Source organism: Typopeltis vanoorti, chromosome 15 (assembly GCF_054136105.1).
Source record: "Typopeltis vanoorti isolate ZY-2024b chromosome 15, IOZ_Tvanoo_1.0, whole genome shotgun sequence".
In the NCBI taxonomy this organism is placed as follows: domain Eukaryota; kingdom Metazoa; phylum Arthropoda; class Arachnida; order Uropygi; family Thelyphonidae; genus Typopeltis; species Typopeltis vanoorti.
Genome location: NC_143563.1, coordinates 115,609,934 through 115,625,770, shown reverse-complemented (window position 1 = coordinate 115,625,770; position 15,837 = coordinate 115,609,934). Strand labels below are relative to the sequence as shown.

The 15,837-nt window shown below is 39.9% G+C and overlaps 1 protein-coding gene across 1 annotated transcript in view; it reads right to left on the bottom strand.

The window, feature by feature from the left end:
- LOC150099091 (tensin-1-like) overlaps positions 1-15,837 on the bottom strand; it is a 780,515-nt gene that overhangs the window by 334,136 nt on the left and 430,542 nt on the right. The window contains exon 16 of the mRNA XM_090405808.1: positions 14,829-14,936. Within this exon, the coding sequence (XP_090261934.1) occupies positions 14,829-14,936 (108 nt within the window). The remainder of the gene's footprint in view (positions 1-14,828; positions 14,937-15,837) is intronic.

The following is a 15,837-nucleotide window of genomic DNA, read 5'->3' as shown; positions in this document are numbered from 1 at the left end:
CTAGTGGTGGGAGAACTAGGGGCCATACATGGAAGCTGGGCAAGAGTGTGGTTAGCAGTGGTGCTAGAGCTGGTTCTTTACTTTTAGAGTGGTAAATGAGTGGAATAAGCTGCCAGAGTCTGTTGTGGGTGCTATGACAGTGAGCGAGTTCAAGGCAAGGTATGATAGATACTGTGAGAATGTCATATAGTTGTGTGGACATGATGTTTAGAGCCTCCCTCGATGAGTCTAAGGACTCCCTGGAGTAGCCCGAAAACAATAACAATAATAATAATAATAATGAAGAGTGTCTGTTCTGATCACAAACTTACTACTGTATCTGGGGTAGCCGACACGTCGAGAACTGCAGTCCAGGATCTTGATGAAAAATATGCTATGAGGACTCTCAACATACTTCAGCATCAATGGCACTCAAAAAAAATGGAAGAACTTAGGAATATTTTATACAAAAATAACATCCACATTGCGTGCTTACAAGAAATGAAACTAAATCATAATCTGAAGCTTCAAATTATAGCCTATTCAACATTAAGGAAAGACAGGCCAGATCATTCTGGCAGAGGTCTAGCTATACACCTACAGACAAAATAAATATAAAGAAATTGTGTCGACTACAAACAGCAGTATAAATAACACGGAGGCTCAATGAGTCAAGATATTTCTACCAAAATGCACTATTACAATAGTCAATGCATATTACCCAGATAACACAGATATAAATACAGAACAGACTTCAACAACTAAGTCAAACAACGTCAGATACGGAGATCCTTTTAGGAGATCTAAATGCCAAAAGCCCAACTTGGGGCTCCTTACAGTTTACCATTGCTGCTAACAAATATTCCTTCAAAATTTCCCAAGCATAATGATATCCCAGACTTCCAATTCTTCCCTCCACAAAACTTCTCCAAGTTGATGTCTAAGACTATTATAATCATCTGCTTTATAATTCCACATACGTTCCCATCTCTTTGATATTCCTGCATGTCTATTCATTTTCCAAGTCAAAACCATATGGTCACTCTCTCCAACTGGTGGGAGAGATGTCATCTCAGTTATTATCAACTCTTCTGATACTATAACCAAATGCAAAACTCTTGAACCTCTTGTTCCCTCTGTTGCATGTTGCCTAAGACATTTGTCCCTCAAGAATTCTAGAAATTCCATTCCCTTATTGCTACATGCATCATCCTCTTCCCAATTTATACTGCTGTAGTTAAAATCTCTCATAACAATCATTCTTCTTCCACTTGCCATGCTCAACTGTGTCAACATCTCCTGGTTCCCACCCTCTGTGCTACTTGGTCTGTAGCAACACCCCACTAAATATCCTGTCTTATAATATCTTGCCCACCTCCACCTCATACCATATGCTTTCAAAATCATTAGTGTCACGGCCTTGAACTGTATAAGAGTGATGAGCTGCATTTGAATTTTTTTGGTGTCAGTCATGTGGAGAGACTGCTGCTGGAAGGGAGAATAACGTATGCAGAGAATAAATCTGAGCAAGTAAGAATTAATGTGATAGAGCAGGAGAGTAAGGAAGGAGAGATTGAAGTGGTACTTATGAATGAAGAAGTTGATAGCATGAGTGTAGAAAATCAGAGACCAAGTGTGCAAGACAAAAAGGGAAACAGGGAGAATCAGGTTGGACACGGGAACACAGCACAAGAAAGGTCGATGCTCCAAGAGGATGTGAATGTGTGTGTGTGTGTAGACAAAAAAGAAAGCGGATAACCTGGGATAGGGAAAACAGTTGTATTTGAATAGGGTTCCAGGACTATTATTATTATTTTTATTTTTTAATTATTATTTCCCAAGACCTCATGGAGTCAAACATTCATCTGGGATGTCCTATTATCACATACACATCTCATCATACCGTGTCTTAAGCACACTCAAACTCCTTGCAGACACCACACTCTCAGGCAAGGTATTCCAATCACTCACAACTCTGCACGAAAAAAACCTGCCTCTCACTCCCCTACTCACACTCTCTTTATACAGTTTCCAGGGATGACCTCTCGTTCGTCCCTGATTTCCCACTATTCTCTGTAGAACTTCTCCACCATTGATCTTATAACAACCCCTTACCAACTTGTAGGTCTCTATCATATCTCCCCTCTTCCCCTCTCCACCAGACTCTGCAAACTACATCTTCTCAATCTCTCCTCATATTCAACATTCCAGAGGTCAGAAACTACCTTAGTCAGTTGCCTTTGGACCCTTTCCAACATCTCTTCATCCTTCTGAAAACACAGTGTCCAAATCTGGGCACAATGGTCCATGTGTGGCCTAATCAAAGCCTTATACAATGGAACAAGAATCTCTCTACTTCTACATGTCAGTATCCTCTGCATCATTCCCAGACGTCTTTGTGTTGTCTTCACAAAGGCGATGTGTCCCCTAAATTTTAGATCGTTATCCATTATCACCGCTAGATCTCTTATTTCCTCTAACTCCAACAATATATTCTCACCAAGCATAAATTCTGCATCCCATCTTTGTTTTCCAAATTTTAAAACCTTACATTTTGCAACATTGAATTCACATTCCCATTTCCGTGGCCAATCACTCAATTTATTCAAGTCTTCTTGCAAGGCCACAACATCTTCACTACTCTTTATGGTTCGTCCCAACTTTGCATCATCTGCAAACAACTGAATATCTCCATCCAAATCTTCGCTAATATCATTAATATACAAGTTAAATAGTAATAGCCCTAAAACAGACCCCCTGAGACATTCCACTAGTGACTTTCCTTTTCATGGATATCGCACCCCCATACACAACTTGTTGATACCTATCAGATAGCCAGTCTCCAATCCAATGCACTAATCTAATATCCAACCCCCTCTGCTCTAGTTTGACTGTCAACTTATGATGAGGTACTCTATCAAAAGCCTTTGCGAAATCCAAGTATATTACTGTGTATCCTTCTCCTCTGTCCAAGGAAGCAGTCACTTTATTGTAATAAGTAAGTAGATTACTAAAACATGACCTTCCTTTAGCAAATCCATGCTGTCCATCAAAGATAATACCATTGTTATCAACCCAACTCTGGATCCTAGTTCTCACAAGCTCCTCCAACAATTTAACCACAACACCTGACACAGAGATAGGCCTATAGTTTGATGCTTGAGTTCGATCACTTCCTTTATGAAGTGGCACAATCTTACCCTCCTTCCACTCCTTAGGAACTTGACCAAGTGCAAGACTCATATTAAAAAAATATGTCAAGGCAGGTGTCAACTCTCTGGCACATTCCTTCAGAATATGCGGTGATATATTATCAAGTCCCACAGCCTTATTTACATCTAGTTTACTCAACTCCATAAACACCTCTTGCTCACTTACAGTCAGTCTCCTCCCCATCATCAACTGCTCTCAATCTCTCCATGAAGTCACATTCACAAGACTGAAAGATCTTTATGAACTACTCATTAAGTATCTCCACCACACATTCTACACATCGAAAGAACTCCCTAGGATTCTTTTTGGCTTCATTAGCTAACTGCTGTTCATACCTCTCTTTAGCGACTCTCACCAACCAAGTCACCCTCCTTGCCTGGTCTTTGTAGACCTCATAAAATTGGTTACTTCCACTTCTCTTATGCTGCCTCCACAATGCCCTTTTTTCTCTGTATCGCATGCTTAATCTCTTTATTCATCCATCTCACACCTACCTTATTTAACCTTCTCACCCTTGGAATACATTTAGACATTGGATCTACTAAATAGTTTTTGAATAGAAATTAAAGTTAAATTGATGGAGTTCGCTCACCCAAAAATTATTGGAATAAGTGAGACATGGTTAGATGAGGATGACATCCTGACAATAATAGAGATGAATCAGTATGATGTATTTCATGAAGACAGAAAGAGTAAAAGGGGATGTGGAGTGCTATTGATGATAAGAAAGTTATGTCCATAGAAGATAGGGATGCAAGGTGGAAATAGTGGTAGTGGTTTTCAGGACATTTAGTGTGGATTGAGGTGAATAGTATGAAACACTTCATTGCATGTTGCTATAGGTTTGGTGATGTGGACAATAGTCACCAGGAAATGTATAAGTAAATTACCCAAGCAAATTGAAAAAGGGCGATCATTATGAGTGATTTTAATTATGGCAACAAAGACTGGGAAAACGAGAAAGCAACTGGAAGTACAGAAAATGAGTTTCTTGAATTTTTAAGGGACAACTACCTCGGGCAGTATGGCGCGGTTGGCCGAGTGGTTAGCGTATCCGCTCTCCAGCGAAGAGGTGGATGGGCTCGAATCCCGCAATGGGTATGGATGTTTGTGATTGACTTTGGTGCAGAAATAAGGGAATCTGTGACCGTACCACTTATTTTGAAAGTGGCGCTAGCGTCGCCGTAGCACGTGGCGGTGAATTTGAGCTGTGCAGAAGAAAGTGATTTTTAATCGGTGAATAGTCCGCTTTTTTCCCCGTTTTTCTACATTTTTGAGTGCTAAATTGTTTCTCTGAATACGAGTGTACTTCAGTGGTTGTTTTTTTGGAAGTTAGTTGCTGTCGCAATACAATATATGTTGGTACCGTCGGAATCGAACGCGTAACGGTGGAAGACAAAACGAAGCTAAGTTACTGTATTTAGTTATATTTCATTTATTTAATTATATTTAGTACTTTAAATGTTCTGATGTTTGTACTTTTTTCCCCTCTTATTTATTAATTGAATAATTATTAAAGATTACGCTACTCGGCAGTAAGGAATGATGGTGGATTCAGCAGCAGTCGCAAGTGGCGTAACGCCAAGTCCTCTGCCATTTAAGAACTCAATTATTAGCAATATCATAAAGGACTTTGTGGCATGCAGTACTTGCGGCATGTATGCTTCTCGGGAATTACATATGTGGCTTGTTAAAGAGAGTGGAGAGCGTATGTGCGCCAAATGCAGGCAGTTGGAGGAAATAAATACATTAGATATATCGATATCCGACTTTGTTGCTCCAGGAACGGAGAATAGGAAGACAAGAAGTATGATAGGAGCGAATGAGAAAATAATAGTTGATAGTGTGGAAGGTGTGAGTGACTGTGGAAGTTTAGGAGATGGTTTTGTATGGGAGAGTGAATTTAGATTAAGAGTGACTGACCTGCAGAGGGAGATAGATGAGTTGAAAGAGGAGGTGGAATGTCTAGTGAATGAGAGCAGAAGTATGAAAGATAAGATTAGGAGAATGGAAGAGATAAATGCAAGGCAAATCAGAGTAGGAGAGAGAGAGAATTTAAGGAGTATGAGTGAGAGGTATGGGGGTGCTAGAAGAGGAGAGAATGGAAACAGTAGAAGAGAGGGAATGAGAGAGAGGTATGGGAATGCTAGCAGACGAGAGGATGGAAACAGTAAGAGAGACGGAATGAGAGAGAGATATGGAAGTGCTAGAAGAGGAGAGAATGGAAACGGTAGGAGAGGAGAGAATGGAAACGGTAGGAGAGATGGAATGAGAGAGAGGTATCGGAATGCTAGAAGACGAGCGGATGGAAACAGTAGTAGGAGAGACAGAATGAGAGAGGGATATGGAAGTGCTAGAAGTGGAGAAAATGGAAACAGTAGGAGAGAGGGAATGAGAGAGATGTATGGGAGTGCTAGAAGAGGAGAGAATGGAAACAGTAGAAGAGAGAGGTATGGGAATGAAAGAAGAGGAGAGAATGGAAACAATAGGAGCGAGGGAATGGTAAGAGGTATAATGTATGGCGACTCAATGATCCGTGGTGTTCAAGATAGGATGCGTGAAGAGTGTAAGAGAGGTGAAAGGGTGGATGAGATGATTGTGATGGTAGGAACGAATGACTTGAGTGGTAATGTAAGTCGGGCAGCGAGAGATATGAGATTTTTGCTTGAGACTGTACGGAAGAAGACAGAGAGAGGAAAAATAGTGTGCGTGTTGCCTAGGTATGATAATGATGAGCTGAGCAGAAGAGCGGTGATATTGAATGGCATAATAGCGAGAATGTGTGACAAGAGAGGACTGGTATATGTGGATGCTTGGAGTGCGTTTGAGGAAAGAGAGGAGTTGTATGCGAGAGACCGTTTACATTTGAATGAGGAAGGACGTAGGCATCTGGAGAGATTGCTGTTCTGAACGAGTCAGTGTGTCCCAGGGAGGATGATAGCAGGGGTGGCCTCTTGTGGGAATGGATACTTGGGAGAAGGGAGACAATGTCAGGTAACACTGAGCCCAGTGGAGTCTAGAAGGGATAAGGCTGGGTATAGAAACAATGGAATTTATATGCTGTATACTAATGCCAGGAGTATCCGGAATAAGGGAGAGGAATTGGTGGCGCAGATAGCATCAGCCTGGCCAAAAATTATTGCGATCACTGAGACGTGGTTGACAGAAGGGGATATAATAACAGGAATAGAAGTCGCTGGGTATAGCATTTTTCGTCAGGATAGGAGGGGAAAGCATGGTGGTGGGGTGCTGCTTATGATAAGTGATGACCTATGTCCTCTAAGAGTGGAGAATTTGGAAGGAAGTGAGACAAATGATTTTGAGAGCGTATGGTGTGAGCTAGAGGTAGGCAAGACAGGATATTTAGTGGGGTGTTGCTACAGATCCAGGAGCTCAGAGGATGGGGACCAGGAGATGTTTAGACAGCTAAGTTTGGCAAGTGCAAGAAGAATGATTGTTATGGGAGATTTTAACTTCAGTAGTATAAATTGGAGAGAGGAACATGCATGTAACAATAGGGGAATGGAATTTCTAGAATTCTTGAGGGACAAATGTCTTAGGCAACATGTAACTGAGGGAACAAGAGGTTCAAAAATTTTGGATTTGGTTATAGCATCAGAAGAGTTGATAATAACTGAGTTGATGTTTCTCCCACCAGTTGGAGAGAGTGACCATATGGTGTTGACATGGAAAATGAATAGACATGCAGGAGTATCAAAGAGACGGGAACTTATGTGGAATTATAAGGCAGGTGATTATAATAGTCTTAGACGTCAACTTCGGGAAGTTTCATGGAGGGAGGAATTGGACGGCCGGGATATCACCAGTGCGTGGGAAATTGTGAAATAATATTTGTTATCAGCAATGGTAAGTTGTATACCACGAGTGAAGAAGAGGGCGCAGTTTGGAGTAAAGTGGATGACAAACTACATTAAACAGGAACTGCATGCGAAAAAGAGGCTATGGAAGAGATATAAGGAGACAGGTGAAGAGAGGATGGGTGAAGAATATAAGACACAGGCCAGAAGAGTGACTCGTGTGGTAAGGAAAGCGAAACTGGAATATGAGAGGAGACTGGCCCTAAGATCCAAAGAAAATCCTAGGGAATTTTTTAGCTATGTGGCCAGTAGGAGGAGAAATGACTGTGGAAGAATGATATTGTGGGATAAAAATGGGAATAGAGTGACTGATGCAGAGGACATAGTGGAATTGTTCAATGAACACTTTATTGGAGTATTTCATCCTAGAGGAGTCAGTTTTAATGCTAGAGGGATAGGACTGGTACGAGGTCTGGAGGTACAGGAGGAGAGTATGTTTCAGATACTGAGTACTCTGGATGTCAGTAAAGCTGTGGGACTGGATGGTATTTCGCCACGAGTTTTGAGAGAATGTGCTAGCGAATTGACAATACCTTTAACGTGGCTTTACAATGAAAGTCTGGCTTTGGCAAAGGTGCCCAGGGAATGGAAGGAAGGTAAGATAGTGCCATTGCATAAGGGTGGTAACAGACTAGAAGTGTCTAATTATAGGCCAGTCTGTGTGTCATCAGTAGTTGTTAAGATCTTGGAGAAAGTAGTGAGGGACCGTGTACAGCTTTGGGCAGATGAGGGTAATGTTATCTGTGAGAATCAACATGGATTTGTGAAAGGACGCTCTTGTTTTAGCAATATGCTAGCCTTTTATAATAAAGTTACAAGAGCATTAGATGAGGGAAAGGCATATACTGCAATTTTCTTAGACTTGGCGAAGGCATTTGACAGGGTGCCACATGATAAGCTGATATTTAAGTTGCAGCACATGGGTCTGGATGTCAGATTGGTCAACTGGATTCAGGATTGGCTGTCTGATAGGTATCAGAGAGTTGTGTATGGTGGAGCAGTTTCCAGGAGGCAGAGGGTTACAAGTGGGGTCCCACAGGGCTCAGTACTAGGACCTATATTGTTTAACCTTTATATCAATGACATAGCCAGTGGATTGCAGGGGGATATTCAGTTGTTTGCGGATGATGCGAAGCTGGGAAGGATTATTAGTAATAGCGCAGATGTGGTAGCCCTGCAAGAGGATTTAAATAAGCTAGATAGATGGGCAAATGAATGGGGGTCTCGGTTTAATGCAGCAAAATGTAAGGTCTTGAGGTTTGGGAAACATCGATGGGATGCTGCATACTCTATGGGAGGAGTTATACTGGATGAAGTAGAGGAGACAAGAGATCTGGGGTTGATGATTGATAGAAACCTGAAGTTTAGGGGACATATTGCAAAGGTGGTGAAGGTAACACAGAGGATTGCTGCTATTATGAGAAGGACACTGACCTGCAGAGATAAGAGGGTTATCATTCCGTTGTATAAGTCTCTGATCAGACCACACTTGGACTATTGTTCTCAGATTTGGTCCCCAGGATTTGAAGGGGATAAATTAACTGTGGAAAGGATACAAAGACGAATGACAAAGATGGTTTCAGGACTGTACAAGGATAGTTATGAGGATCGGCTGAGAGAATGTGGACTGCAGAGTTTGGTGGATAGAAGGAGAGGTGATATGATTGAGACTTTTAAACTGTTGAGAGGTGGTTACAGGGTTGACACTGGGGAGTTCTTTCGCTTGGTTGATCAGCGGGAAGGAGTGATGACAAGAGGCCATCCCTGGAAGTTACGAAAGGAAACTGTGAGCAAGAGGGTAAGGAGTGGTTTCTTTGTGTGGAGGGTGGTTGAGCCGTGGAATGCATTGCCTGATGGAGTGGTGGGAGCGAGAACGGTCAGTGACTTTAAAGAGTGGTATGATAAACTTTGTGTTTCTCAGGGGGGGACCTCCCCTCGATGAGTCTTTTGACTCCTTGGAGGCCTGAATAATAATAATAATAATAGTATGTAACAGATGGATCATGAGGGTCTTGGATTTGATCGTCTCATCAGAGGATGTTATTATAAATAAGGCATCAAACCTCCCTCCAGTTGGTGAGTGATGAAGTGATTACCTGGGTGGTAGAACTAGAAGGCTGGTGATTATGAGAAGCTCAGGAGACAGCTTGAAGCTGTAGCATGGAATTAAGAGTTGAGTAGAAAGGAGATCAGTGCTGCTTGGGTGATATTCAAGAACTATCTAGTAGAAACAATGCTTAAATGTATTCCAAAGGTCAAAAGGTTAAATAAAGAAGGTGTGAAATTTATGAATGAAGAGAATAAGCATGCAATGCAGAGAGAAAAGGCTAACGCCTTTCCTCTGGAGGCAACATGAGTGAAGTGGTAATAATCAATTCCATCAGGAATACAAAAAACAAGCAAGAAGGATGACTAAAAGTAACAAAAGTTCAGTATGAGCAGCAGTTCACTAATGAAGCTAAAAAAAAATATATATATCCAGAGAGTTTTTTCAGTATGTGGCCAGGAAAAATAAGAATGATTATGGTAAGATGGAACTGATTGGAGAAAATGGTATGATGCAGATGATATAATTGAGATATTAATAATCAGTAAAGGTCTTTCATCTTTGTAAATGTGACATTATGGAGAATATGAGAGCAGTGGATCAGGAGGAGGAGTGACTGACTGTGAGTATGAGTGAAATGGTATATGGAGAATTAAGCAAACTTGATATTAATAAGGCTGTGGAACTTGATATATCATGATGTATTTTGAAGAAATGTTCCAGGGAGTCGACATCTGCTTTTATATATTTGTTTTACATTGGGTCAAGTTCCAAAGGAGTGGAAGGAAGGCAAGATTGTACCACTTCATAAAAGAGGTGACAGATTTCAAGCATCAAATTATAGGCCAATCTGTGAGTCAGATGTTGTGGTTAAAGTGTTGGAAAGACTGGTCACCATCAGGATCCAGAATTGGGTGGACATCAATGGTGTTATCTTTGAGGGACATTACCTATTTGCTAAAGGGAGGTAATGTTTTAGTAATCTACTTATTATTACAATAAGGTGACAGCTTCATTGGGCATGGTCAATGGATACACAGTAGTATATTTAGATTTTGCAAAGGCTTCTGATAGACTGCCATATGATAACTTGATAGCTATCAACTGTTTAGTTTGACTATAACCAAAATAATGTGGATGGGGTTGGATATTAGACTAGTGCATTGGGTTGGAGATTGGCTGTCTGATAAGTATCAACAAATTGTGTATAGGGGAGCAATATACAAGAAGAAGAAGAAAGTCACTAGTGCTGTGCTCAGGGTCTGTTTTAGGGTAATTGCTGTTTAACTTGTACGTTAATAATATTGGGAAAGATTTGAATAGGGATATACAAATCTAAAATTTAAAAATTTAAAAAACAAAGATGGGATGTAAAATTTACTCTTGGTGGTATATATTGTTGAAGGACAAGGATATAAGAGAACTTTGGGTGATGGTGGATAAGGATCTGAAATTTAGAGGGCATATTGCCAAAATTGTGAGGACAACACAATGAATTCTGGGGATGATGCAGAGGACAGTTACTTGTACGAATAAGGAGATTCTGGTTCCATTGTATAAAGCTCTGATTAAGCCATATATGGATTACTGCAAACAGATTTGGTCACCCCATTTTCAAAACGCTGACGAGATGTCGGAGAGGGTCCAGAGGCAATTGACCAAAATAGTTTCTGATCTCTGGAATGTTGCATATGAAGAAAGTTGAGACAATCCAATTTGCAGAGTCTAGTAGATAGGAGGAAGAGAGGTGATATCGAAATGTACAAGTTAATGAAGGGTTGTTATAGGATTAACACTGAAGAGGTTTTTCATAAAATGGTGTGAGATGGGAGGAGGATAACAAGAGGTCATCTCTGGAAGATATATAAGGAGGGTGTGAGCAATGGAGTGAGAAGCAGGTTTTTTGTATGGAGACTTGTGAATGATTGGAATGCATTGCCTGAGAGCATGGTGACTGCAGAGAATTTGAATGTGTTTAAGGTGTGATATTATTATTATTATTATTATTAAACAAGACCTCATGGAGTCAAAGACTCATCTGAGAAGTCCCTTTATCACTCACACACATCTCATCATACTGTTTCTTAAACACACTCAAACTCCTTGCAGACACCACACTCTCAGGCAAGGCATTCCAATCATTCACAACTCTGTACGAAAAAAACCTGCCTCTCACTCCCCTACTCACACCCTCTTTATACAGTTTCCAGGGATGACCTCTGGTTCTCCCCTGATCTCCCGCTATTCTCTGTAGAACTTCTCCACCATTGATCTTATAACAACCCCTTACCAACTTGTAGGTCTCTATCATATCTCCCCTCTTCCTTCTCTCCACCAGACTCTGCAAATTACATCTTCTCAATCTTTCCTCATACTCAACATTCCAGAGGTCAGAAACTACCTTAGTCAGTCGCCTTTGGACCCTTTAAAACATCTCTTCATCCTTCTGAAAACCAGGTGACAAAATCTGGGCATAGTAGTCCATGAGTGGCCTAATCAAAGCCTTATACAATTGAACAAGAATTTCCTTACTTCTACAAGTCAGTGTCATCCGCATCATTCCCAGATGTTTTTGTGTTGTCTTCACAATTTTGGCGATGTGTCCCCTAAATTTTAGATCCTTATCCACTATCACCCCCAGATCTATTATTTATTCTACTTCCAACAATATATTCTCACCAAGCATAAATTCTGCATCCCATCTTTGTTTTCCAAATTTTAAAACCTTACATTTTGCAACATTGAACTCGCATCCCCATTTGCTTGCCCAATCACTCAATTTATTCAAGTCTTCTTGCAAGGCCACAACATCTTCATTACTCTTTATGGTTCATCCCAACTTTGCATCATCTGCAAACAACTGAATTTCTCCATCCAAATCTTCGCTAATATCATTAATATACAAGTTAAATAGTAATGGCCCTAAAACAGACCCCTGAGACACTCCACTAGTGACATTCCTTTTCCTGGATATCGCACCCCCATACACAACTTGTTGATACCTATCAGATAGCCAGTCTCCAATCCAATGCACTAATCTAAAATCTAACCCCATCTGCTCTAGTTTGACTGTCAACTTATCATGAGGTACGTTATCAAAAGCTTTTGCAAAATCCAAGTATATTACTGTGTATCCTTTTCCTCTGTCCAAGGAAGCATGATGAGCTGTTTTATGTTGAGTCCATACACGAGAGGTTGGTTGATCAACCTATAGTACATTAGTACTGCATATGGGTAGTAGGTAGGGTAAGGAGGAACTTGTTTACATTTGATTTAAAAGACTGTATATTTTATTCCTTGGAAAACACATCAGGGAGAAGACTGTTCCACAAAACAGCAGTAGCAGGGTTGAAGGAGGAGAAGGAAAAGAAACTTGTTATGTGGATTTCAAGGAGGACTGTAAAGGAATGTTGAGCAGAAGCCACAGGTGTTCAAACAAGCTTAGTACTAAGTTGAGGTATATTTCTCCACTTAGTACTAAGTGGAGAAATAGCATCAATAATTATTGATGCTATTTCAATGAACATTTCTCATGGAAATATTTATAGAATATACATATTGCAGAAACCAAAACGTCTATGTGAAAGTGGGAGAAATGAGTTGGTAAGAGATGGGTTATTAATAACCCATCTCTTACCAACAAGTTGCTCTCCTCAATAGTGAGTCAAGCAGTCTAAGGGAGTTTTTATATGAGCCCTGATACAAATACAAGAGCAATATTCAGTAGCTGGGTGGATTTGAGATTTGTATAAGGTTAGCAGCTGTTCAGAAGTGAAATAACATCTGGAGGGAAAGAGAAATCCTGGTTTTTTAGAAGCTGAGGATGAAATGGTTGTGATGTGTTACAACCAGGAGAGGTTTGACATCAGGGTAATTCCAAGAAGAGAAATTTCATCTTTTGTGGAAATTTTGTGGTAATACTGGGATAAAATGATTCTTTTTTTGTGAGAAACAAGCCACAACTCTGTTTTATTAACATTGAAATTAAAGGTTATCTGAATCCCCATTGGAGATCAGATTTCATGGTTGTTGATGTTCTGTAGGTTGAGGTGAGTTGTGTGGAGTAAGGTTTTTCACATGAAAGGGAGGAGTGCAATGTGTTTTCATCTGCAGAACTGTGCATTGGGTTGGAGGTCAACTGAAGTAGGTCATTGATCAGCAGCAAGCAACAGAATCCATACTGGCGGTCGTTTATTAGGTGAGCGTGTTCAAGGTGGTGTAGGAGCTGGGAATTGATGATTTTTTCCATTACTTTAGACAGGACTGAGGTGAGTCAGATAGGGAAGTAATTATATGGCAGTGATTTGTCACCCTTCTTGGGAATGGGTTGAATATAGGCCAATTTCCAGGATGTGGGATAGATACCAGTAGTAGTGAGAGCATATACAGGCAACATAGAACAGGAGTCAGTTCAGGTGCATAAACTTTCAGGACAATTGGAGGAATGCCAATCAGGGCTAGGTGACTTTTTTGTGTCCAACTTGGACACACAAAAAAAAAAAAGTTAGGGAATGGCAGTTCAGAGAAGTGTAGGGAATGTGTGTTTCCATGCTGATGAGGATTATTTTGATACGTTCGATGCATATGTTCGAGTTGGAAGGCCGGAAGCAATAATGCTTATGACAAAAGGGACCTCCTGGTGAGTCTTTGACTCCATGTGATCTTAGGATTATAATAATAATAATTTGAAAATTTTTATTTATTATTTATTTTATTTATTTTTCTGATCTCTTTCTGGAAAATGGATAAAGGGGGCATTGTATGTTGGGCAACTGAAATGGTTTAGGGTGGTCATTTACTATTGTCAGTTATGTATGCATTGGAAGAGCAAAGTGTGAAGTCAGGAGATGGCCTTTTCTGTGGGTGATGATGCAATAGAGCCATCTGGGTATAATTAGGAGTGGGAATAGTGTTGGGCAGAAGGCTTGGCAGCTGTTCGGACAGGTTCTAGTTTCCTGCTTTTTGCTCCTTTGAACTCTGTTTTGTAAGCATTGATAGTTTTTTTTGCATTTATTTCAGGCATGAGTATTATAGCTCTAAAAATGGATGGAATTCTTGATTTGAGCCACTTATAGTATGTTGGCTTTTTCTGTGGGTGATGATATAATAGAGCCATCTGGGTATAATTAGGAGTGGGAAGAGTGTTGGACAGAAGTTACGGCCAGTTGCTCTGGCGAGAGACCAAAAGGCTTGGCTGCTGTTCAGACAGGTTCTAGTTTCCTGCTCTTTGCTCCTTTGAACTCTGTTTTGAAGCACTGATAGTTTTTTGCATCTATGTATTATGACTTGAGTATTATAGCTCTAAAAAAAGGATGGAGTTCTTGATTTGAGCCAGTTATGGTATGCTCAATTTTTCATTTTTACAGCCTTGGCAAATCTTTTGGAGAACCATGGTTTATTTAGGGAATGGCAGTTCAGAGAAGTGTGGGGAATGTATATTTCCATGCTGATGAGGATTATTTTGGTGATACATTCGGTATATATGTTTGGGTTGGAAGGCCGGAAGCAATAGTGTTTATGACGAAAGGGACCACATAGTGAGTCTTTGACTTCATGTGATCTTAGGATTATAATAATAACAATTTGAAAATTTTTATTTATTATTTTCATTTAAATTTTATTTTATTTTTATTTTTGCAAATCAGAAGAATAAGAACTGAACTAATATTAGCTAAACAGAAAATAAAGTTTAAGGGAAAAAAAAAACTTACCATCTGGATTATCTTCAGGAAGTACACCAAAATTTTCATAAGAATCCCACTTGACAAGCGGATCATTAGATTTATCCACTGTTGGTACTTCACTTAAAGAACCATTCCCTAATCAAATATAATAAATATTAAATAAATGAATATAATAAAAAAATGCCTTCACATTTTGTTTTACACATTATTTCAAAACTATCTAAATGAGTGTAATTCACTGCATGTGTTTTTAATTAATGTTCTGAAACAAATAAACCACCTAGAATGAGAACTAGAGCAGAAGGAAACAAAATTGAGAGAACAAAAGAAACCGGAAATAGCATGATGAAAGGATCGAAAGTGGGAAAAATGGAAAGAATGAATGAAAGCGAAAGTTGGATGCATGGATCGAAAGCACAGAAACTCAAAAGGATGAATGAGAGTGAAAGTGTGAAGTGGAAGTCAAGAGTTCAAAAATTAGAAAGATTGAATGATAGAGAGAATGTGATGCGAGATTCAAAAGTTGAATTGGGTTGAATGCGGCAAGAGATGAAATGGATGTGGAGTGAAATTAAGAAAATTCGAGTGAAAATGATTAAAACAAATCAAGTAGGTATGAAAGAGTTAACAAAAGATGAGCGAGTAGCATTGTATGGCGACTCCATTATTAAAGGTGTGCTGGATGAGAGGATGCACAACGTATGTTTTCCAGGTGATAAAATGAGTACAGTGAGTGAGGCATTGGATATGAGGAGGGAGCGAGCGAGCAAAGGAGTTGATGGTTTTAATAGGTACGAATGTCTTGATAGAGGACAAAGAGAATGTCAGAATGGATATCATGAGGCAGCTTAGATGGATAAAAGAGAATAGTGTGACAGGAAGGGTAGTCAGCATGTTGTCTAGGTATGACTGTGGTGAGATGAGGCGGAAAGCAAGGATTATGAATGGTATGTTGGCTGAAATGTGTGAGGAGAGGGGAGTACAATTTGTTAATGTGTGGAATGAGCTTGAAGGACGAAGTTAACTGTATGAGAGT